At 36.3% G+C, this 22,723-nt stretch overlaps 2 protein-coding genes across 2 annotated transcripts in view; one reads left to right on the forward strand and one right to left on the reverse strand.

Moving 5' to 3' along the window:
• The window catches only part of ITGA4 (integrin subunit alpha 4), an 89,488-nt gene extending 78,243 nt beyond the window's left edge, over positions 1-11,245 (forward strand). The window contains exons 23-28 of the mRNA XM_055398064.2: positions 2,868-2,975; positions 3,746-3,871; positions 4,527-4,646; positions 6,803-6,901; positions 7,274-7,393; positions 7,881-11,245. Of these exons, the coding sequence (XP_055254039.1) occupies positions 2,868-2,975; positions 3,746-3,871; positions 4,527-4,646; positions 6,803-6,901; positions 7,274-7,393; positions 7,881-7,979 (672 nt within the window). The 3' untranslated portion in view covers positions 7,980-11,245. The remainder of the gene's footprint in view (positions 1-2,867; positions 2,976-3,745; positions 3,872-4,526; positions 4,647-6,802; positions 6,902-7,273; positions 7,394-7,880) is intronic.
• The window catches only part of CERKL (CERK like autophagy regulator), a 153,191-nt gene continuing 139,908 nt past the window's right edge, over positions 9,441-22,723 (reverse strand). The window contains exons 7-14 of the mRNA XM_055398065.2: positions 22,156-22,333; positions 22,017-22,076; positions 21,404-21,429; positions 21,200-21,308; positions 18,476-18,572; positions 11,383-11,561; positions 10,525-10,585; positions 9,441-9,551 (exon numbers count right to left, since the gene is read on the reverse strand). Of these exons, the coding sequence (XP_055254040.2) occupies positions 9,441-9,551; positions 10,525-10,585; positions 11,383-11,561; positions 18,476-18,572; positions 21,200-21,308; positions 21,404-21,429; positions 22,017-22,076; positions 22,156-22,333 (821 nt within the window). The remainder of the gene's footprint in view (positions 9,552-10,524; positions 10,586-11,382; positions 11,562-18,475; positions 18,573-21,199; positions 21,309-21,403; positions 21,430-22,016; positions 22,077-22,155; positions 22,334-22,723) is intronic.

The following is a 22,723-nucleotide window of genomic DNA, read 5'->3' on the forward strand; positions in this document are numbered from 1 at the left end:
TTTTAGTTCCTCTTCACTTTCTGCCATAAGGGTAGTGTCATCTGCATATCTGAGGTTATTGACATTTATCCCAGAAATCTTGATTCCAGTTGTGCTTCTTCCAGCCCAGCGTTCCTCACGATGTACTCTGCATACAAGTTAAATAAGCAGGGTGACAATATACAGTCTTGACGTACTCCTTCCCCGATTTGGAACCAGTCTGTTGTTCCATGTCCAGCTCTAACTGTTGCTTCTTGACCTGCATACAGATTTCTCAGGAGGTAGGTCAGGTGGTCTGGTATTCCCATTTCTTGAAGAATTTTCCACAGTTTGTTGTGATCAACATAGTCAAAGGCTTTCAGTTCTGTTCAGTTCAGTTGCTCAGTCGTATCCGACTCTTTGCAACCCCATGAACCGCAGCACACCAGGCCTCCCATTCTATCACCAACTCCTGGAGTCCACCCAAACTCATGTCCATTGTGTCAGTGATGCCATCCAACCATCTTATCCTCCGTTGTCCCCTTCTTCTCCTGCCTTCAATCTTTCCCAACATCAGGGTCTTTTCAAATAAGTCAGCAGTTCACATCAGATGGACAAAATATTGGAGTTTCAGCTTCAACATCAGTCCTTCCAATGAACACACAGGACTGATCTCCTTTAGGATGGACTGGTTGGATCTCCTTGCAGTCCAAGGGACTCTCAAGAGTCTTCTCCAACACCACAGTTCAAAAGCATCAATTCTTCAGCACTCAGTTTTCTTCACAGTCCAACTCTCACATCCATACATGACCATGGGAAAAACCATAGCCTTGACTAGACGGACCTTTGTTGATAAAGTAATGTCTCTGCTTTATACTCTGCTGTCTAGGTTGGTCATAACTTTCCTTCCAAGGAGTAAGCATCTTTTAATTTCATGGCTTCAATCACCATCTGCAGTGATTTTGGAGCCCCCAAAAAATAAAGTCAGCCATTGTTTCCCCGTCTATTTGCCATGAAGTGATGGGACCAGATGCCATGATCTTAGTTTTCTGAATGTTGAGCTTTAAGCCAACTTTTTCACTCTCTTCTTTCACTTTCATCAAGAGGCTCTTTAATTCCTCTTCACTTTCTGCCATAAGGGTGGTGTCATCTGCATATCTGAGGTTATTGATATTTCTCCCAGCAATCTTGATTCCAGCTTGTGCTTCCTCCAGCCCAGGGTTTCTCATGACGTACTCTGCATATAAGTTAAATAAGCAGGGTGATAATATATAGCCTTGACGTACTCCTTTTCCTACCTGGAACCAGTCTGTTGTTCCATGTCATATTCAGTAAAGCAGATGTTTTTCTGGAACTCTCGTTTTTTGATGATCCAATGGATGTTGGAAATTTGATCTCTGATTCCTCTGCCTTTTCTAAATCCAACTTAAACATCTGGAAGTTCACGGTTCACATACTGTTGAAGCCTGGCTTGGAGAATTTTCAGAATTACTTTGCTAGCATGTGAGATATGTGCAATTGTGTGGTAGTTTGAACATTCTTTGGCATTGCCTTTCTTTGGGATTGGAATGAAAACTGACCTTTTGCAGTCCTGTGGCCACTGCTGAGTTTTCCAAATTTGCTGGCATATTGAGGGCAGCACTTCCACAGCATCATCTTTTAGGTTTTGAAATAGCTCAACTGGAATTCCATACCCTCCACTAGCTTTGTTCATAGTGATGTTTCCTAAGGCCCACTTGACTTCACCAGGATGTCTGGCTCTAGGTGAATGATCACACCATCATGATTATCTGGCTCATGAAGATTTTTTTTTGTATAATTCTTCTGTGTATTCTTGCCACCTCTTCTTAATATCTTCTGCTTCTGTTAGGTCCATAGCACTTCTGTCCTTTATTGTGCCCATTTTTGCTTGAAATATTCCCTTGGTATCCCTAATTTTCTTAAAGAGATATCTAATCTTTCCCATTCTATTATTTTCCTCTATTTCTTTGCATTGCTCAATGAGTATTTTGGCTCAATTTTCTTCTTCAGGGTTCTGCAATCCCCAGATTTATCAATGACAATGATAAATTGTTTTATCATTTATAAAGAGTTTGATATTTGTATTTATATGATATTTATATATCATTAAATATTATTGAATATTATCAAATAACTACTAAGATATATATTTGATATTTATATTTTATATGACTAAAAATCATGAACGGAATGGAACGGAATGGAAAAATCATGATATTTATCATTTATCAAGAAATATCTTCCCTTTATGCATATTATTAAAAACCTTTTTTATTTTTTCTAAAACCTAATAACCTCCCTTTTCTAATTTTCTGAGTTCTTCTGCATTATAATTACCCTGAAATTAAATATATTTTTACTCATTGCTGATGATTATTCTCTCAGCACAGAGTGACTTTATGAAAACAACATAGAATTTAGAAGTAGAATACCTAGGTTTCAGTCTCACTTCTTGCCATTTTTTTAACTGTCATCTTGGATACAACATTAATCCCTCTTAGCATCTTCCTGAGTCAGTGAATAATAAAATGTTAGCCCACCTCATGGAGTAGTTATAAGAACAATTGATCACGTTTTTTTAGATCAGTAATGTGCCAGGTACAGTCTTGAACAACAGAGATTTGAACTGCACTGGTCCATTTAGATATGGATTTTTTTCAATAGTAAATTCTATAGTTTAGAACCAACCATTGGTTGGTTGAGTCTGTGACTACAGAGAAAAGTTCTGATAGTGGATATTCTATCTCCCTTTGCTGTGCAGGTGCCAACTACAAGACTCCACCCTTGTAAATGTTGCATGAAATACATGGGTTCACCTGAGAAGCTCATTGGTATCTGTACTTTTATAAAACGTGTTTTTTGAGTGTTTAAAACTTTTTGCTTATCAGGTCATCAACACCGGCCAAAGCATGGCTCCAAATATTAGTGTGGAAATAATGATACCAAATTCTTTTAGTCCCCGAACCGATAAGCTGTTCAACGTCTTGGATGTCCAGGTAAAAATGGTGTTCCTTCCTTTATTTGAAGTCATATTGCTAAAATGGAGATTTGTTACCTTACTTCAGTCACACTTGGTCTCAGCTATGAATTCACCATGCGTTTATTGTGTACACTTTGACTACTGCATTAGAACTGTGTGATTACAGTGGAATCTCTACATGTGACAATAACAAAATTATGCTGTATCTTTTGGTAGATTTTCTTTGATCAGATTCTCCATAAAGTTTGAGACCAATGTTAAAAAATCAGTATTTCATCCTTTTATTATCAAATAACTACTAAGAATCAATATTCTTATGTTGATTCTATCTGAATTATTTTTACTTTCCCGGTTTTAAGACAAGCAATCAGCAAATAAATCCACTCAGTAGATTTGAGAGGTAATCCTTAAAAATCCTACTTGAATTCCAGATTGAGATAGTAGAGCAGGCTGCTGTTAACACTTTACTGTGTGTCTAAAGCCAAAGAAATGTTCAGTTTCATGCTAATGTTCGGTTTTCCTACTGCCCTAATTTTTTTTAAGGTTAAGGCCCTTTGATCAATTTAGGACTATATCAAGCCTCTAAAATTTTTCTGAGTTTCGCTGCATTTTTTTAACCGCAAAGATTTAATCTCTCCCAAATCTGTCAAAAATTTTTTTCACATAATTTTAGAAGTATTTGATATATTTCTGAAAAGGTAAGCTTTGAAAGGTAAGTTTTAAAGCCATGTAGCTGCTGTTCTTTCCAATAGTGGGTAAGAGTTTTCTTGCTCTCTGTCTTTGTAGACTACTGCTGGAGAATGCCATTTTAAGAATTATCAAAGAAAGTGTGCATTAGATCAGCAAAAAGGCACAATGGAGACCGTTAAAGATATATTCAGATTTCTGTCAAAGACTGATAAGAGGCTCCTGGTAAGTTTCAGTGTTTTGCTTTCCAACATCCAGGACCAACACTTAAAATCATGGACCAAGAGGTTTGAACTATCAGTTGAGTATAGGAGAGAAGCCAAGTCAGGTAATATTCTTGTGTGTGAGGAGCAGGCATGATTGGAGAGTTGAGATAGACCCAGGGTTAAATATATACTAGTCACTCTTTATTTAAGTGCCCAATTCATGCCAACCAGACACTGTACCAGACCCTTTGGGGGTCAAGATGTTGTCCTCAGCTGAACAACCTCTGATTGCATGAAATTTCCACTGTTTTTCATTTTAGTGAATATATGGCGGGGGAGGGAGGAAACCTCCAAATGATCCAAGTTTGATCATAGAACAAATACTCTTGTGTCTGTTTCTATCCCAGAATATTTTCATAAAAATAATGAAACATATGATACAGTTCGAATACTTGTTTTTGTAATAATTTACTATAAATATTTGTGTTTGCTTTGAAGCAAGATCATTTTTAAGTGCCACTAATGAAAGCGTATCCTTAATTCCATGTTTATAGCAAGTTAAATTTTTGCAAATGCCAGTAATGGGAGCAGATCTTGAATTCCACGTAAAATATTTTAGCCATCTTTTTTAAAATGTTGAAATTTTAACATAGCTCTTTTGTATTCTTTTTAAGTACTGCATGAAAGCTGATCCATATTGCTTAGATATCTCATGCAATTTTGGGAAAATGGACAGTGGAAAAGAAGCCAGTGTTCACATTCAGTTGGAAGGTCGGCCTTCCATTTTAGAAATGGTAAGTCTATGATACAGTGACAACTTTGTGGATAAGATTTCAGACAGACCTTACAAACACAACCATCTTATACAGGTAGGATGGTAACTAAGGAGGCATTCAACAAATTAAGAAGGTATGAATGACTGTAAAATCTGGAATGAAATTCTAAAACTGTTCCCATTTATCACTTCAAAATACACTGTCTAAATGACACGGTTTTAGTAACTAAACAGATAACATAGGCTATAAAATAGACTATAATTAAGAGATTTTAGAAAGCATATCCAACTATTTATGAATGTCACTCAAGTCAGTTAGCTGCCTTAACATTTCATATATCCTTAAAGTTATTTACAAATTACCCTTAAAGACCTACTATTGTATATAGTATCAGTTCAGTTCAGTCGCTCAGTCGTGTCCAACTCTGCGACCTATGAATCACAGCACGCCAGGCCTCCCTGTCCATCACCAACTCCCGGAGTTCACCCAAACTCATGTCCATAGAGTCGGTGATGCCATCCAGCCATCTCATTCTCTGTTGTCCCCTTCTACTAAAAATTAAGACTTCCATAAAATCTAAAACATCAAAATTTAACAAAACACAAACATTTTTAAGGACATGAACTTTGAAGGCTGGAATTAAAAATTAACTAAGGCAATGTCAAGCCACTCTAGTACTCTTGCCTAGAAAATCCCATGGATGGAGAAGCCTGGTAGGCTGCAGTCTGTGGGGTCACCAAGGGTCAGACACAACTGAGTAACTTCACTTTCACTTTTCACTTTCACACATGGAAAATGGCAACCCACTCCAGTGTTCTTGCCTGGAGAATCCCAGGGAAGGAGGAGCCTGGTGAGCTTCTGTCTATAGGGTCACACAGAGTCGGATACAACTGAAGTGACTTAGCAGCAGCAAATATATGTTAAACGTCTTCCTGGAAAGAAGTATGTATATTTGTGAGAAGTACTTTGAGATAAAATTTTCTTATCTGATCAATATGCGTAATAGATCTTTTTCAGAGTTGTTCAGATTAGATGTTCTTTATAAAGCACTTTTGCCATAGTTTGATTCATGGGGTCGCAAAGAGTCGGACACGACTGAGTGACTGAACTGCACTTAGTAATAGTTCACAACATATAATAAGCCAAAGGAAATGACACCTCTAATGTTCTGTTAAGAGGAAGACACATCAGACAGGGAAATATGAGCTATCCATTTTAGTTGTAAGTTATTGAAACTTTTGCAGTCTGCCTTCATACTCTCAAGGTTCAATTTCTCACCAGAAGGCACCAGTGGCATTTTGGACCGAATACTTCTTCTTGTCAGGGGCTGTCCTGTGCTTGTAGGATACTCATCAGGACAGCGGGCCTCTACCCACTAAATGCCAGTAGCACCCCCTCCCCATCCCTGCCAGCCAGGAATGTCTCCAGACGTAAATGACCATCCTCCAGGGTACAGAATCATCCCTGCTGAAAAGCACTGCTCCAGATAAAGTACATAATTTACTTTTAGCTCTAAAGTTCTACATATTCTCTTCAAAATGTTAAATAACTTTTACATAGTAGTTTTAACTTTTGCAGGTCATAGACTTCTGTAAGAATTTGATCAAAGAATATATTCTCATCTACCCTAATGAACACACATATGAAAAATAATTCTCAATTTTGAATAAAATTCCAAAGGGCCTTAGAGCTTGTGAAGCCCATCCACGGATGTCTAAGCCCTGAATTCTGGGTTATGAAGTCCCTCTCTCTGTTAGATAGTAAAACTATCATCCTGTTCATCCAGTGATTTTATTTTTGAATGCTATAAATATTTGTACAAGATTTTTTTAATTATAGCATTTGGTATACTATCTGTATTTTATCAGATCTGATCAAATACAGATAGTATACCACGTACCATAAGAAAAGTCCAAATAAAATTAATTTGAGGAAATGTTTATCAAACAAAGAAAGTCTTCCCTAAGGAAAAATTATACTAATAACTATAAAATAATATTTAAATATTAATACAAAGGACATGCCTTTGGAACTAAAGGAAGTAGTGCATTGCAATTAAGTACAAATGGTAAAATAAGTTGGAGAAGATAAATTGTGAAAACTTTTAGTTTCTCATGATCATTACCTGCTATGTGTTTTCATGAAATAAAACTATGTCTCTTTTCTTTAAACAGGATGAGACTAGAGCACTGAAGTTTGAAATAAGAGCAACAGCTTTTCCGGAGCCAAATCCCAAAGTTATTGAACTAACGAAGGATGAGCATGTTGCACATGTAAGATCACCTTTTTAACCAAAACACAAAGATTATGGGAAAAAATATTGTGAGGGTGTTTGCTCAGGAAAACCACAAAGAGCCTGAAATACTTTACTGGGGAGTGGCATTTTCTACACCTGGCGGGAAGGAATGACACAGCTCTTTCAGAAGATGACTTTGGTAGAATGAATTGGAGGAAGAACCCCAGACACAGCACATCACACTCCCTGTTTCTGGTAAACATTTACCAATGTTTCCTGTGGCTGTGTTAGAACAGTAAGAGAATGGGAAGGAATATTCTAAATACTGTTGGGGAAAGTAGAGGGGCTTCAAAGGAAATAGAGGCAAGTTTTTTAAATGGTGGTTCTTTCTTTTGGTTAATTTATGTAGGTTCTCCTCGAAGGACTACATCATCAAAGACCCAGACGCCATTTCACTCTAATGATTATTTCAAGTAGCTTGCTATTGGGACTCATTTTACTTTTCTTCATTTCTTATGTTATGTGGAAGGTAAGTCTTTAATAATTACCAATGTTGAACCACTCAAAATTCCATTCTTGAGTTTTCTCAAAGCCAACTTGTGACTCCCACATTACTAGATTTAAGTATTTCAGTATTTTTAATGTTAACTTTAAATTCCTGAGTGGACTGATATTAAATAGTACTGATCACATGTTTCTCTTAACTTCAGTACCAGAGTCTTTCTAGAAAAATATGCTTTCTTAAAGATAATTGATTTTCAATGAATATTCAATATAACAGAAGTTTTGAAAGATTTTCTAAAAAAGCATTTGGAAAGCACTGCGCATTTATATGCTGAATTTCAATTTTGGTGTGTGTGCATGCAGCACCGAGAAACCCTATAGTAACAACAAAACAAGGCTGTTTAACCCACTATCCCCCAAACTAATTTTTACTGACTACAATTGTCTTTGACTGTTTGGACATTTAATATGTTCATAACTATACAGCAGTGATTATACAATGTTATTTTCAGGCTGGCTTCTTCAAAAGACAGTACAAATCTATCCTACAAGAAGAAAACAGAAGAGACAGTTGGAGTTACATTAACAGTAAAAGTGATAAAGATGATTGAAGACTTATTTCAAATTAACAGAACAACTCAGGTTACAATATATTTTAAAAAAATTTTAGATATTGTTTACAAGAAACCATGAATTCTGCTCAGATTTCATGTACTTCTTTTAATAATGACCCTGTGACATATTATGGCTTCATCATTGCTTGGACTTTTCATCTGCGTTATCTTTGGATATATTACAGCATTACCTTTGGAGTTAGTTTCTCTCAGAGGATAATCTTGCAGCTCTTAAATGGATATAAAAACACTAAAGCATCAACTTATTCAAGAGAAGTAATCCCTGGAAGATATCTTGAAAGTGCATCTGAATTAAAATTATGTGGGGGATGTAAACAACTCATCTGGAGAAGACTTGGACATTTACTATCATTCCTTTAAAAGAAATACGATTCACCATATGTGTTTGCTTTGGTAAAATTAATTCCACCCAAGAGGCAATGACTCATTCCTAATAGCTCTTTGAGAATTGTTTGGAATATGTTCTCTAGAAATATTTAGCAGAATTTTTCAACAAGCTGTCACCAAATTTTCTAATGAATAGAAAAGAACCACTATGGCCTGATGAGCAACTTCAGACTGAACTTATACACTGGTTTGAGCTTAAAGGGGTGATTTCTGGATAATTATTGTTTATACAGCCATGTATTTTTTCTTTCTGTACATATATATACATAATAAGTTTCTAAAAGAATATATATTTATATAGGTATAAATCCAATAAGTCTTCCTGTAACACAATTTTATCAAGGTAAAGGTACTGAAGAGTAAATTTTAAAAATCCATCTTTAGTCAAATTTTTTGTTTATAAAAACAATACTTAGAATTCTAATTTATATTCTAAAACAGATTGAATGTTGCACTTTAGCTGATATTTGAAATATAAATACACTGATATATGTAAGATATGAAAACTGTACCTCACTAATTTTTTAAAAATCAGAGCCTTCCAAAGATGATATTGGGGACAAATATTTCATACAAATTAGATACTGTTTAAAATGTGGACTGTCAAAATTCAGTAAATAGATAAATTCTTGTTCTTTTCTCCTCAAGTGTAGGTATGAAATGTGCTTTCACCAGTACTATAAGAGCATTCTCTTCTGCATGGAACTAGAAAACAAAATTCACAAATATAAGTTGAAAATGTAGGTTTAGCCTGGATAAAAATATGACATGAAAATTTCCATGTTTTAGTGATAAGCGAAATATTTGAAGCTTTTTGTTGATATTATCTTACATACTTTTATAATGAAGTAGTTTCTTTCTGGGTCTAAAATAATTTATCTTTAAATGCCTCTTCATTTGCAAATAGAGTCATTTTTTGTAATATTTATTCTTGCATATGAACTAAATGATGATAACTGCAGAACATAACTTCATCTGATTTGTTCCTACACCTAACTTGATATGAAGGTGGTGGCCAAATTTTCAAAATCTGTTATGGGACGTGATAAGTTAGGGGCCAGTCTTTACTGTTATGGAAAAGGATTTCTTCATATGAGGTCCCTGCCAACAGTTGTCTTCTTCAGACTGTTTCATTTCTGTTACCTGTTCACATACTGCTGGCTGGAAAAGGAGAAATGCACAGCAATCAGTGAAGGCATTTGAGCAGCAATGAAACCTCCTTAATTGGTTTGTAACCAATAGAAATTACAAATTTTAAAGTAGTTCTTTCAAGAAAATGTCTAGGCTCATTGGTAGAAAATCAAATTTAGAACTGCTTTCTCATGGATGATCCTTGAGGAAATTTAAATTTGGTTCTTTCCTACTAGAAATAACAGCATCTCAGGTAGCATTGAGTACAATGCAACAACATGCTAGAATCGTCACATAGCAGGAGTTTCAGGAGCAAGAGGAACACAGCTCCCTGCAGGGCCACATTATGACTCCTTATATATTTTGCATAGTTTGTGTATAATGGACTTCAAACTCCTATCACTTTGAGTTTTCAACTTTCAGAGACTGTCACAAAATTGGTGCTATAACTTTAATCCATCTTTTTTGTTTTTGACAAGTAGTCTACTTATTAGAGATTTTGAGAAAAAAAAGTACTATTTCTGGTTATATGATTTCCTAAATGTGTAATTTTGAAATATAATCTTGCTGGAATACTTACCTCATCAGGATATCAGAACATTCTTATGTTAACTCTGATCTGTTGGCACCAGGCTATCTAAATTTAACAACAGAATTGATGGACTCAAATCCAGAAAGAAAGAATCCAAATTATTTCACTTTGGAATTAATCTAGGTTAAATATTGATATATCTTGTTTAAATTTCAAATACCGGAGATGTTTATTTTCCATTCCAATAAATACTCTCCAAAAACCAAAATTTCAGTTGTTTTGTATATATTTCATGTCTTATTTTTTTAAGTTTAGAAGCTAATTTTAGTAACATCAAAAATAGCAATTTTAATTTCTTTTCAAAATAAAATTTTTTTCCTTATTAAAATATCAGATTAATTAAAACATAACATATCCTTTCATATTAAAATTCTAGTTTCCACATTCCTCTTATAAACAACTACATGTTACTTTGGAATCATTCATTTCTTCCATGCTTCTTCCATAAAGATTGATAAGTCTTGGGTGTACTCTGTAAAGAATATAATATACATGACTGATTATTTCATTAACCTATTATTCTGTTATTTTTCATTCATAACACCTATTGAATGCAGTGCATACTACCAAATTCGAATCTAATGATAACCAACAAACATATATTCATGGCAGAACTGCCATCTAGAAAAAATGTAGGGCCTGATAAATCAGTAGCTCTGATTCCTGTAAAGCCCAGTAAATTGTGCCTATAGAAAGCTCACATCTAGCAGGCTACTCAGGGAGCCCTGCACACTTCCACTCCTGGAGTCATAATACTTACAGAAAATGAGTTTGCCTGTTTATAACCAGTTGCTCTTGCTAATAAATAATATGTAAAATTGTTCTTATGTAAAGTATGCTTTGGAAAGATGATAAAAGCAAACTGCTGAACAGAAGTATTTGTTGTGGGTAAAAGGAAATTTTAAAAGTGGTTACAATTTTAAATTGTAACTATCTGCTATTCAAGTGACTTCATGAGGTATAAGATCTTAATCTATTTTTGAAAATTCAAAGTGGAATTTTCAGACATACATTATCTGTATAGTTTATGAAGAATGGTAATTTGGAATGCCAACATAGAGACTCATAACCAAAGAAAATGGTTGTACATAACAACTAGTGAATAAATACAAAGTTATACTTCTTATTAAAATTGTACATGTGTCTTTTTTTGCGTTCCTGATTTACTGTCTAGCCAGCTGCCTGCTTCGATGGTATAAATGGAAACTTCCTTCTTAAACTATTAGTTATGTGTCTGACAGAAATATAAGGTGGTGAATAATTACTTACCTAACATGGACCTCTGATGCAACTTGCATTAAATCACCATCTACATTCCAAGGGAAACAGTTTCCTGAAGCAGTTCCACGTGGTCCATGATCTTCCTCTGGATGGTGTCCACTGCTGTTACTCCTTGGGCAAACTTTTACTTCTTCAACAGTGTAAGTATCAACAAATGGAAAATTGAACTAAAAAAAAAAATTAATGCAAATAACCTTGGTACTTGCTTTATACCTAACTGTAATGCAAATTAGTAAAGTTCACTGTGCTCTCACTTGCAAGTAAATATCAGTGTTCATGCTGATGTTTTTATAGCTTTGAAACTTATCAGTATCAATTTCTTTGGATGAAGCCTTTTCTGAAGCTTTGCAAGTTCATTTAGATCTAGCAGCTGGCAAACTTCTGACAAATAGTACATGTCTATGAAACTGTATATGATAATTTCTAATTAAAGAGTAAATATTTAGTACTAGTCTGTTTTTATAGAGGATTTATATACTCCACTGAATTGATTATTGTCAGCTAGTTTAGCTGATGTAAACAAAATCTAGAATAAGTTTCACGTTTGGGATTTCATTATGAAAAGTTTAACTTATGAAGGTGAAAAGAGAAAGTAAGTCTATCCAGTGTCATTTTTGCCAGTGTTTGCCTGCTTCACCCTCACTTTAAAGACAGACACAAGTTGCAAGATAATTAGGGTTGCTTTCTGACCACTCTTGAATGATGAGAAGTCAGCTTCATATTTCATTTTCTTAGCCATACTACCCAAAGCAATCTATAAATTTAATGTGATCCCTATCAAATTACACACGACACTTTTCACAGAACTAGAACAAATGATCCTAAAATTTATATGGAACCATCAAAGACTCAGTACTGCCAAAGCAATCTGGAGGAAAAGGAACAAAGCAGGAGGCCGAACCCTCCAGACTTCAGACAATACTACAAGAATTGAAACTGTGTGGTGGTATTGGCACCAAAACAGACATATAGATCAATGAATAGAGCGCCCAGAAATAAGCCCACACACCTATAGACAGTTAATCTTTGACAAAGGAGGCAGGAATATACAAGAGGGAAAAACGCAGTAATCCACAGAGACAGGCCTTGGGAGAAACCAAACCTATACTCCCTGTGGTATCTGTTAATGGCAGCCCTAGAAAACTAACACAATGACAAAAACATGAGAAATCTGGCGGAGGATGGCAACAGCTGAGGCTGTGACACAGGGAAGGGCTAGAATACAAGGGGCCATGTGTTCTTCAATGAGAACGTTCAATCTCATCTTGATGACAATAAGACTGAAGAATTAGAAAAGGGATAAATCATATCTGTATTTTAGAAAAATCTGTCTAGAAGTGTGGAAGATAAGACCACAGAAAAGAAAGACCAGGAGGAGGCTACTGTAAGCAAGAAGGGATTAATTGGTGGACTGGTTGTAAGAAATGAGGGAGAGGGGTCCAGAGGAACTCCAGGATGGGCAGAGAGTGGTGCCATTGCCCTCGGTAGGGAAACATGGAACACCATCAGGGAAGAGGGCAATAAGGTAAACAGTGGATGTGCTCGATTCAAGATGCCTGTGAGTTCTATAACCTCAGCACACAGAAAGGCACAGTGATCCTGCAGATCAGAAGGGAGGAGAGAACCCTTGGCAGTGTGCAAAGTTCAGATAGTGGTTCAAGCACTGGAAGGCAACGAGGTCACCCAGGAAAAGGTATCATGAAAAGATAAAGCTACAAACAAATCCCTGGGGAAGCACCAGCTCTTAAGGGTTTTAAACTCCCTACCAAAAATGAGGGTCAAAGTGAATGAGGAACAGTATGAACAGAGAAAGGTCAGCTACAGGATGGAGTTGAAAGAACTTGAGTAATTTTTACCTTCTATCTATTTTACACAGAGATGGGAAAGGCAAGATGTGTCACCTACAAATAATGGCTTTCAACACGTTCTGCAACTGTTTGCATACATGAACATTCAGTTCAACCTGGTAAAGATGGTTCAGAGACCTAGACCGTTGCTCTCTTTGGGCTAGTTCAGTTCAGTTCAGTTCAGTTCAGTCGCTCAGTCGTGTCTGACTCTCCGCGACCCCATGAATCACAGCACGCCAGGCCTCCCTGTCCATCACCAACTCCTGGAGTTCACTCAAACTCATGTCCACAGAGTCGGTGATGCCATCCAGCCATCTCATTCTCCGTCGTCCCCTTCTCCTCCCGCCCCCAACCTTTCCCAGCATTAGAGTCTTTTCCAGTGAGTCAACTCTTCACATGAGGTGGCCAAAGTATTGCAGTTTCAGCTTTAGCATCAGTCCCTCCAATGAACATCCAGGATTGATCTCCTCTAGAATGGACTGGTTGGATCTCCTTGCAGTATAAGGGACTCTCAAGAGTCTTCTCCAGCACCACAGTTCAAAAGCATCAATTCTTCGGCGATCAGCCTTCTTCACAGTCCAACTCTCACATCCATACATGACCACGGGAAAAACCATTGCCTTGACTAGACGGACCGTGGTTGGCAAAGTAATGTCTCTGCTTTTTAATATACTATCAAGGTTGGTCATAACTTTCCTTCCAAGGAGCAAGCGTCTTTTAATTTCATGGCTGCAATCAGCATCTGCAGTGATTTTGGGGCCCAAAAAAACAAAGTCTGACACTGTTTCCACTGTTTTTCCATCTATTTCCCATGAAGTGATGGGACCAAATGCCATGATCTTTGTTTTCTGAATGTTGAGCTTCAAGCCAACCTTTTCACTCTGCTCTTTCACTTTCATCGAGAGGCTTTTGAGTTCCTCTTCACTTTCTGCCATAAGGGTAGTGTCATCTGCATATCTGAGGTTATTGATATTTCTCCCAGCAATCTTGATTCCAGCTTGTGCTTCTTCCAGCCCAGCGTTCCTCATGATGTACTCTGCATATAAGTTAAATAAGCAGGGTGACAATATACAACCTTGACTTACTCCTTTTCCTATTTGGAACCAGTCTGTTGTTCCATGTCCAGTTCTAACAGTTGCTTCCTGACCTGCATACAGGTTTCTCAAGAGGCAGGTCAGGTGGTCTGGGATTCCCATCTCTTTCAGAATGTTCCACAGTTGATTGTGATCGACACAGTCAAAGGCTTTGGCATAGTCAATGAAGCAGAAATAGATGTTTTTCTGAAACTCTCTTGCTTTCTCCATGATCCAGCAGATGTTGGCAATTTGATCTCTGGTGCCTCTGCCTTTTCTAAAACCTGCTTGAACATCTGGGAATTCACGGTTTACATACTGCTGAAGCCTGGCTTGGAGAATTTTGAGCATGACTTCACTAGCGTGTGAGATGAGTGCAATTGTCCGGTAGTTTGAGCATTCTTTGGCATTGCCTTTCTTTGGGATTGGAATGAAGACTGACTTCTTCCAGTCCCGTGGCCACTGCTGAGTTTTCCAAATTTGCTGGCATATTGAGTGCAGCACTTTCACAGCATCATCTTTCAAGACTTGAAATAGCTCAACTGGAATTCCATCACCTCCACTAGCTTTGTTAGTAGTGATGCTTTCTAAGGCCCACTTGACTTCACATTCCAAGATGTCTGGCTCTAGGTCAGTGATCACATTATCGTGACTATCTTGGTCGTGAAGATCTTTTTTGTACAGTTCTGTGTATTCCTGCCACCTCTTCTTAATATCTTCTGCTTCTGTTAGGTCCATACCATTTCTGTCCTTTATCGAGCCCATCTTTGCATGAAATGTTCCCTTGGAATCTCTAATTTTCTTGAAGAGGTCTCTTGTTTTTCCTATTCTGTTGTTTTCCTCTATTTCTTTGCATTGATCACTGAGGAAGTCTTTCTTATCTCTCCTTGCTATTCTTTGGAACTCTGCATTCAGATGCTTATATCTTTCCTTTTCTCCTTTGTTTTTTGCCACTCTTCTTTTCACAGCAATTTGTAAGGCCTCCTCAGACAGCCATTTCACTCTTTTGCATTTCTTTTCCATGGGGATGGTCTTGGTCCCTGTCTCCTGTACAATGTCACGAACCTCCGTCCAGAGTTCATCAGGCACTCTATCAATCAGATCTAGTCCCTTAAATCTATTTCTCACTTCCACTGCATAATCATAAGGGATTTGATTGAGGTCATATCTGAATGGTCTAGTGGTTTTCCCTACTTTCTTCAATTTAAGTCTGAACTTCGCAATAAGGATGCACATATATACGTATACATGTGTATGTAGTCTTTTCATGCTGATATGTTCAAAAACGTAAATTTATATAAATTGTGTAAGATTATAAAGACAAGATAAATATAAAATGATATTATCTACTATCTGGTAGCATTACGTTTTTGAACATATCAGCATGAAAAGACTATATACACATGTATACGTATATATGTGCATCTACAATTTTTTAACAAATGAAAGCAGTCACATTGAGACTCAATCACATTCTTCTTACTATATATCATTGAACAAAACATTTTAGAATTTCTTTGCAAAACATTACAGGACAGTAGGATGGACTTGAATTTTTGGAAAGAGCTAAGCCAATCAGTTAAATCTAACACACAGGCAATAGTTTCTTGTATCACAAGCAAGATATGACTGGTCAAGTACATGAGAAAAAATGTTTTATTTTGCATCACATGGTCTCCTTTTGAAAAAGTTATTTTCCTATAGATTCAGAATTATATTTACTACTGTATTCATATTTTTATAGTAAGCATCAATTACTTTTAAAGTCAGAAGAAAACTATTTTCATATTGAAAAAAAGGATTAAAGAAAAGTTACCTAAGACATTTACCCATTAGCCATTAGAGAACTTCCATAAGTAGTTTGTGCAATCATGCATCCCTAAAATAAATTCCAGCTTCTCAAGGAAAGTATCTTAAGGTCATTACTCCTTTAAATTCTCAGAATTATTTAATAGAAGAAGTTTATACCAAGGTAATGATATTCATTATCTCTTGGAATATAGAATTTTGAGTGCTTTTTATATTGCTATTTTGCTTCTATTTTCTGATAAAAAAAAAAGCAATGGAAATGTATTGCTTTGGGAATAAGAAAAATAATAAAGTTGCAAACAAAATTAGCAACATTTGAAAAGGAATACATTCCTTTAAAAATCAATAAATCACTATTTCCCAAAATACATCCATAAAGTTATTAGTTAGACTCACAACCTACATTATATCTGCTTTTGTCCACTTTGTCTCCTTAGAGATTTATATTTAAGGAAAATAGGACTATATCTAATTGTTTTAACTTCTTAAACATTTCATTCATATCCATTCGTCTGCAGATGGACATCTAGGTTGCTTCCACGTCCTCGCTATTATAAACAGTGCTGCGATGAACATTGGAGTACATGTGTCTCTTTCAATTCTGGTTTCCTCGGTGTGTATGCCCAGGAGTACGATTGCTGGATCATATGGCAGTTCTATTTCCAGTTTTTAAAGGAATCTCCACACTGTTCTCCATAGTGGCTGTACTAGTTTGCATTCCCACCAACAATGTAAGAGGGTTCCCTTCTCTCCACACCCTCTCCAGCATTTATTGCATGTAGACTTTTGGATGGCAGCCATTCTGACTGGTGTGAAATGGCTCATATGCAGACGAATGGATAAGAAAGCTTTTGTACCTATACACAATGGAGTATTACTCAGCCATTAAAAAGAATGCATTTGAATCAGTTCTAATGAGGTGGATGAAACTGGAGCCTATTATACAGAGTGAAGTCAGCCAGAAAGAAAAACACCAATGCAGTATACTAACTCATATATATGGAATTTAGAAAGATGGTAATGATAACCCTGTATACGAGACAGCAAAAGAGACACAGGTGTATAGAACAGTCTTTTGGACTCTGTGGGAGAGGACGAGGGTGGGATGATTTGGGAGTATGGAATTGAAATATGTATATTATCATATGTGAAATGTATGACCAGTCCAGGTTCGACGCATGATACAGGATGATCGGGGCTGGTGCCCTGGGATGACCCAGAGGGAGGATAAGGGGAGGAGGGAGGTGGGAGGGGGGTTCAGGAAGGGGAACTCATGTACACCCGGGGCGGATTCATGTCAATGTATGGCAAAACCAACCAATATAATATTCTAAAATAATTAGCCTCCAATTAAAAAAAAAATAGACCAAAAAAAAAAAAAAAAACCACATTTCATTCAGTTGGTTGCTTAACAAGCATTGATCAAATAATGTGGTAGGCAGAAGAGAACCAAAACTCATGAGGCCTGCCTGAGAAAGTTTAAAATTATAAAGAAACAAAAAATGGGAGCCTTGCAGTGACTACCTATGTAAGCAAGATTTAGTGCTGGTCACCAGCTGAAGTTACTCTCCGCCTCCCAGCTGTTCTCCCCCAACCACATCCAGGCACAATTTCACACCTGTCGGAAGGTGTGAGACTGTACAGTGTTACATGCCTACTAAGTACTTCAAGATTCATAATTTCAGAAATTCACATACTTATGGATCCCTTTCCTAATAACTGACTCAAAGTACCTGCCAAAAGAATATGGCTTATAATAGTTATTGCTTCTCTTTAAAATGAATCTCTTAAGCGGAAATATAATAATTTTCCCTATCTCTACAAATGCCACACACATCTAAGTTTAGAATAAAATAAATAACAGCTATATAAAAGTGGTGTAAAGTATATTTCTGCAAATTTATTTCAATCAATGTAAGTAGGCAGATCTTGAACAAATGAAAGGAAAATCCAAAGGTCATAACTTTAGAGGGAGTCTGGTGTCATAAAATCAAGAAGATTAAAAATCTCAGGTTTCACTTCTCTTCATTCTGAAGAACAGCTGAGTATAATTTGATCCTTAATTTACTCCACATTTCAATGTAACACTACATTTTCTATTTTCTCTTTGCATACACACACATAAAATATATATAACCACCAACCCACAACTCAAAAAAGGCCAATCTGTATTAATACTGGTGGATGCTTTTCAAAATTTGAAGAAAGCACAAACTGAAAAATAAAAAAGATTAATGAATTTAGAGGAAAATAAAACCTTTTACAAGGCAGGCCTTGGTGTCAATTCTGACAGCATCTCACTCCCCATGATGAATTGCTTTGCACATAAGTAACCCAAATTCTTTACTGTACCTGGTTTTTCATACTCGCATATCTTTTCAGGTGTTTTATAAATTCCGGTCGAGAAGTGTTTCGTGCAGTTATAAGAGCCATGCTTCCATTGTTTAACCTGAAATTAAATATTTGTATTTGACATCAAAACGTTTATTAAGAGATTACATCAGAAATTACTCTGTATCATTCTTTCTAATAAATAATCTTTACTAGAAGTTGTAGGCAAGTAAGATAAATAACATTCTATTTACCTAAAATTCTTAAACCATATTTTGCTTTCTTCTTAAAATGAAACAGCCTTTCAGATTAGTTTTATTAGACAGCTGACTTCCTTCTCACCAAGCACTGGCATTAAGGGATTTTTGAAATCAACTGAATCATCATGAATCCTATTCACATATCAAGACATAATTTGAAATGTACTTACTTAGGGAGTGAATGTGAAACCATGTTTTTTTGTTTTTTTTTTAAAGATGTGTTGTAAAATAGTTAATCAGTACAAATGGTATAACAACTAGTTCAACAGTTTTAAAAATCTAATGTTTGATTTAACACATTTATTTAAGGGCAGGTCTAAGTGACAGGAAACCAGATAAATCAAAGCGGCCCTTGGATGGATGAACTGGAGTGAACAAATGCTACCATACATGTTTAGTTAAATGACCGCACATTTTAATCTTGCATAACTGGTTCAATATAAGAGGCTTCAAATTTAGAGGTGTGATTTAGTGCCAAAAAGCCACTCACAGATGCATCTAGCTTTAGAAGGCAGTTTGCAGAAATATGTGCAAATGACTCCTAGGCTCAATTTCAGTGCAAATATAAAGTTATCCCAAGAATAACAACGACATAGAAAAGAGCTCTTCAAATCTTACGGAACCTCAGGTTAGAGCTGGAGGACCCTGGAGATTACCCAGTCATTCACTCAACTTATGTAGAATGAAAAGAAGTCCCCAAGTTTAAGTGATTGGTTCAAAGACAGAAAAATAAAAACGATCACTGGAACCAGAGCCCTTCATTCCGGGTCCAGCATTCCTTTTACCCATCATGTCACCTCTTCCCAACTGGAAGTAAATATTCAACGATACCAAAACATGAGTGTTTTGTGTGTTCTTATTTTAATTCTTTATTTTTCACGTGTCTATCTTTCAATACTTAATAGTAGTTGAAACACATGCTATGTGTCTAGCACTCTTCTCAATATTTCCATATATTACTGCCATTTAATCTTAGCAAAATTTGAATATGAAAAAATTAGTTTCTATCAGCAGTTTGCACCAATGTATCTTAAAATAAATTATACTTTCTTGTGAAAAAATAAAGCTGAAAGTTGAAACTCCTTTGCAATATCCCTGAATCATTCAGAAGATAAATTTTGAGTATCTTGGTCAGCCAAGGCTCCTACATAAATGTCCTTGCAAAAATGGCATGTTGGACTACAATCCACAGACGACATCTCTAACCAGTCACCCTTCTCTGAAAAAGTCAATGCTGACTGAACCTGGAGAGTAAGCTGTAGACTTTCAGGCCAGCTGGAGACTATCTGGAGCAGCTGGAAGGGGGCATAAACCTACTGCTTCCCAGAGAGCAAGACTACCTCCCCAAAGGTTCTTGAGCAGACATGAGCGTGGAGATGGTGCAGGGTCAGAGCAGCACCGTGTCGTGGCCTGGAGCGCACAGCTTGGTCAGCTGGCCAGGACCTCACTTCTCACGGGGATGCTTCCTTAGGGAGGCGTCGGCTATCTAAGGTTTCTGACGGTAGGGAGAGGAAAAATTCAGGCTCAATTTCTAAACCATACAAGCTTCAAAGTACTCCTGGCAAGCTTCAGCACAAGAGATAATTACTGAGGGCCCTGACATCTGGTTTTTAAACAGCTTCTCTTCTTTTCTAATGTTAGCTGTTTCCCTGTTTCTCACCTTCCTATCATTAGTCAAGGAAAACATTCTAAATCATCCCTTTGCCAATTGCTAATCCTTCAGGTTAAATATTTTGCAGGGAAGTTGAAACTAATCATTAAAATGATGTTATGAATTGCCAAAGTACATACATAAGTCATTCTTTTATTCCACTTTAGGGAAAAACTTAGATGTGATGATATTACACAACATTCATCGCCCTTTCTTCTATGCTCTACAGGAATGTAAGAGAAATATTTTCAGACCAGTGATGGACAGCTACATGAAAAGGATGTACAAGAGATGGATTAACTATTGCTTGTGGATAAAATGATACATAAAATGTCTCATGAAAACGTGGGCAGTATATTCAGACGCATCACTATTCATACTAAACACAACTGAAATATTTCCTTTGACTAAAAGTATCATACATACACAGATACATGCATTCTTGCTAAGGATGTTTACATCTGCACTAAAATTCAAAGTCAAGGACAGCCATAATAAGTATCAGAATGAAACATAATGTTCTCAGTGACTGGTAAATAGCAAAAATAAAAGAGCAAAGTGGGCATAAATAACACAATAAGATCATGTCAATAAAACCCAAGGAATATTATTTTAGCTTCAGTGATATTAAAAAATCAGAGTAATTATTTTTCCAGTATAATAGGTGTTCTCAGCCTACTCTGTTGACAAATAACTTAGAATCTCTAATACTATACAGTCAAAAATGAGTTCCTCTTGATCATATTCTAGCTAGCCAAGAGTTAGCTGGCTATTCTGACAGATAAATGTGGTTTATAGAAAAGTATCAACAATTCAATAAAAACGCTTACTAACCTGGTATTAGGTGCCAAGCCTCTAGGTGCCACTGAACACTGGCATGGAATTGCCATAATGCTGACATTCAAGAACTGACCCTGGATCATTTGCCACTGATCATTACAATCTAAAGGTAATGGAAGGGATTAGTTATTTTCCCTTACCACAGCAAAATGTCAATAGAGCCTGGCTCAGTTCTCAAGGAGGTAATTTCAGACTCACCAGATTTGGGATATCCTTGCGCCCTCCTAAAAGAAAACAAAAGAGACAAAAACACATCACACACAAAAATGGCATCTATTTAAGATGAGATGGTTGTAGAACTCAACATTATAGCTATTAGACAGTACATAAAAAATATGTGAACAATTCCATTACTGCATTATTTGATTCACTGATTTATCAGTAACAATGATTTTGTTTTTTTTTTTTTAAGACTACAGCACTTCCTTTGTGTGACTTCGAAAAATGTTTTTAGTCTGCACTAGAAATTCTCATGCAGGCAGAAACTATGGATCTTGTTTGCTTGTTCATTGGCTCATTGTGTCCCAAGTGTCTGGCATTCAGCAGATAATCAATCAATAGCTGTTGAATGGAAAGATGGATGGATAAATGGATGGGTAGGTGGAGGGATGGAGTGAACAGTTGCTTCTGAAGGCAAATGCCAAGCTATATGGTCCAACAGTATATGCAGCACTCCATGATTCTATATTCTTCACTAATATGATAGAATAACAACCAAATATCCCAAGTCTAATACACTGTTTATATCAAACTATTTTATGCTTTAAAAATAAAGATTCCTGTATTACTTTGAGTGAAGCTTTTAACTTACCTTTCTTCTAAATCCTGAGAGCTGTTAAATGGTAAAAATGATATTTCACATTCTTCTGGCCTACAACATAATGAAATCTGTTTTTAGCAGTCATTGACTCTGGGATATGAAATTTGGGGTTTAAGAAAAAAAGACTTACTTTAGTTTTGCCAGTGCCTTCATGATAGCAAAATCCATCCTCTGGTTAGGAGACATCCATCGATGATCTTCTGCCACAGCCAAAGCTCTCCCACCAAAACCAAACATGGCTGAGAACCCAAATCGAAGAAACTTGCCAATGGTGCTGAAGGTACAGACATCAACTGGTTGTATATGCCCTTGAATGTTGTACCGAATATTAGTGTCAGTAAATACAGTCAAAATGGCAAACACCGAAGAGCATATTTATTTACTCATAGAAGAAGAAAGTGTCAAGCTACTTTATACTATAATAAATATGCTGCTTTCTCTTTCACTCTTTTTACCTACAATGACTGCAACTGCCATTTATAGCTTTTTCAGGTACTAAGGGAAGAAAAAGAAAGCAGTAAAATTTGCAGTTTACAGCTATTTTAAATGAAACATTGCTAAGGAAGTAAAGTTGAAGCATAAGTGCAAAGTAAACTCAGATTTAACAGATTTGCATATGTTAGTGCTTATGTGCTTTATAACAGTTGAGATAATCAAAGTTCTCGTGGAAGGACACAGGCTGGAAATTTTTTTCTTGT

The sequence above is a fragment of the Moschus berezovskii genome, chromosome 2 (genome assembly GCF_049115385.1).
Source record: "Moschus berezovskii isolate FMDL1 chromosome 2, NW_MosBer_1.0, whole genome shotgun sequence".
Lineage (NCBI taxonomy): Eukaryota > Metazoa > Chordata > Mammalia > Artiodactyla > Moschidae > Moschus > Moschus berezovskii.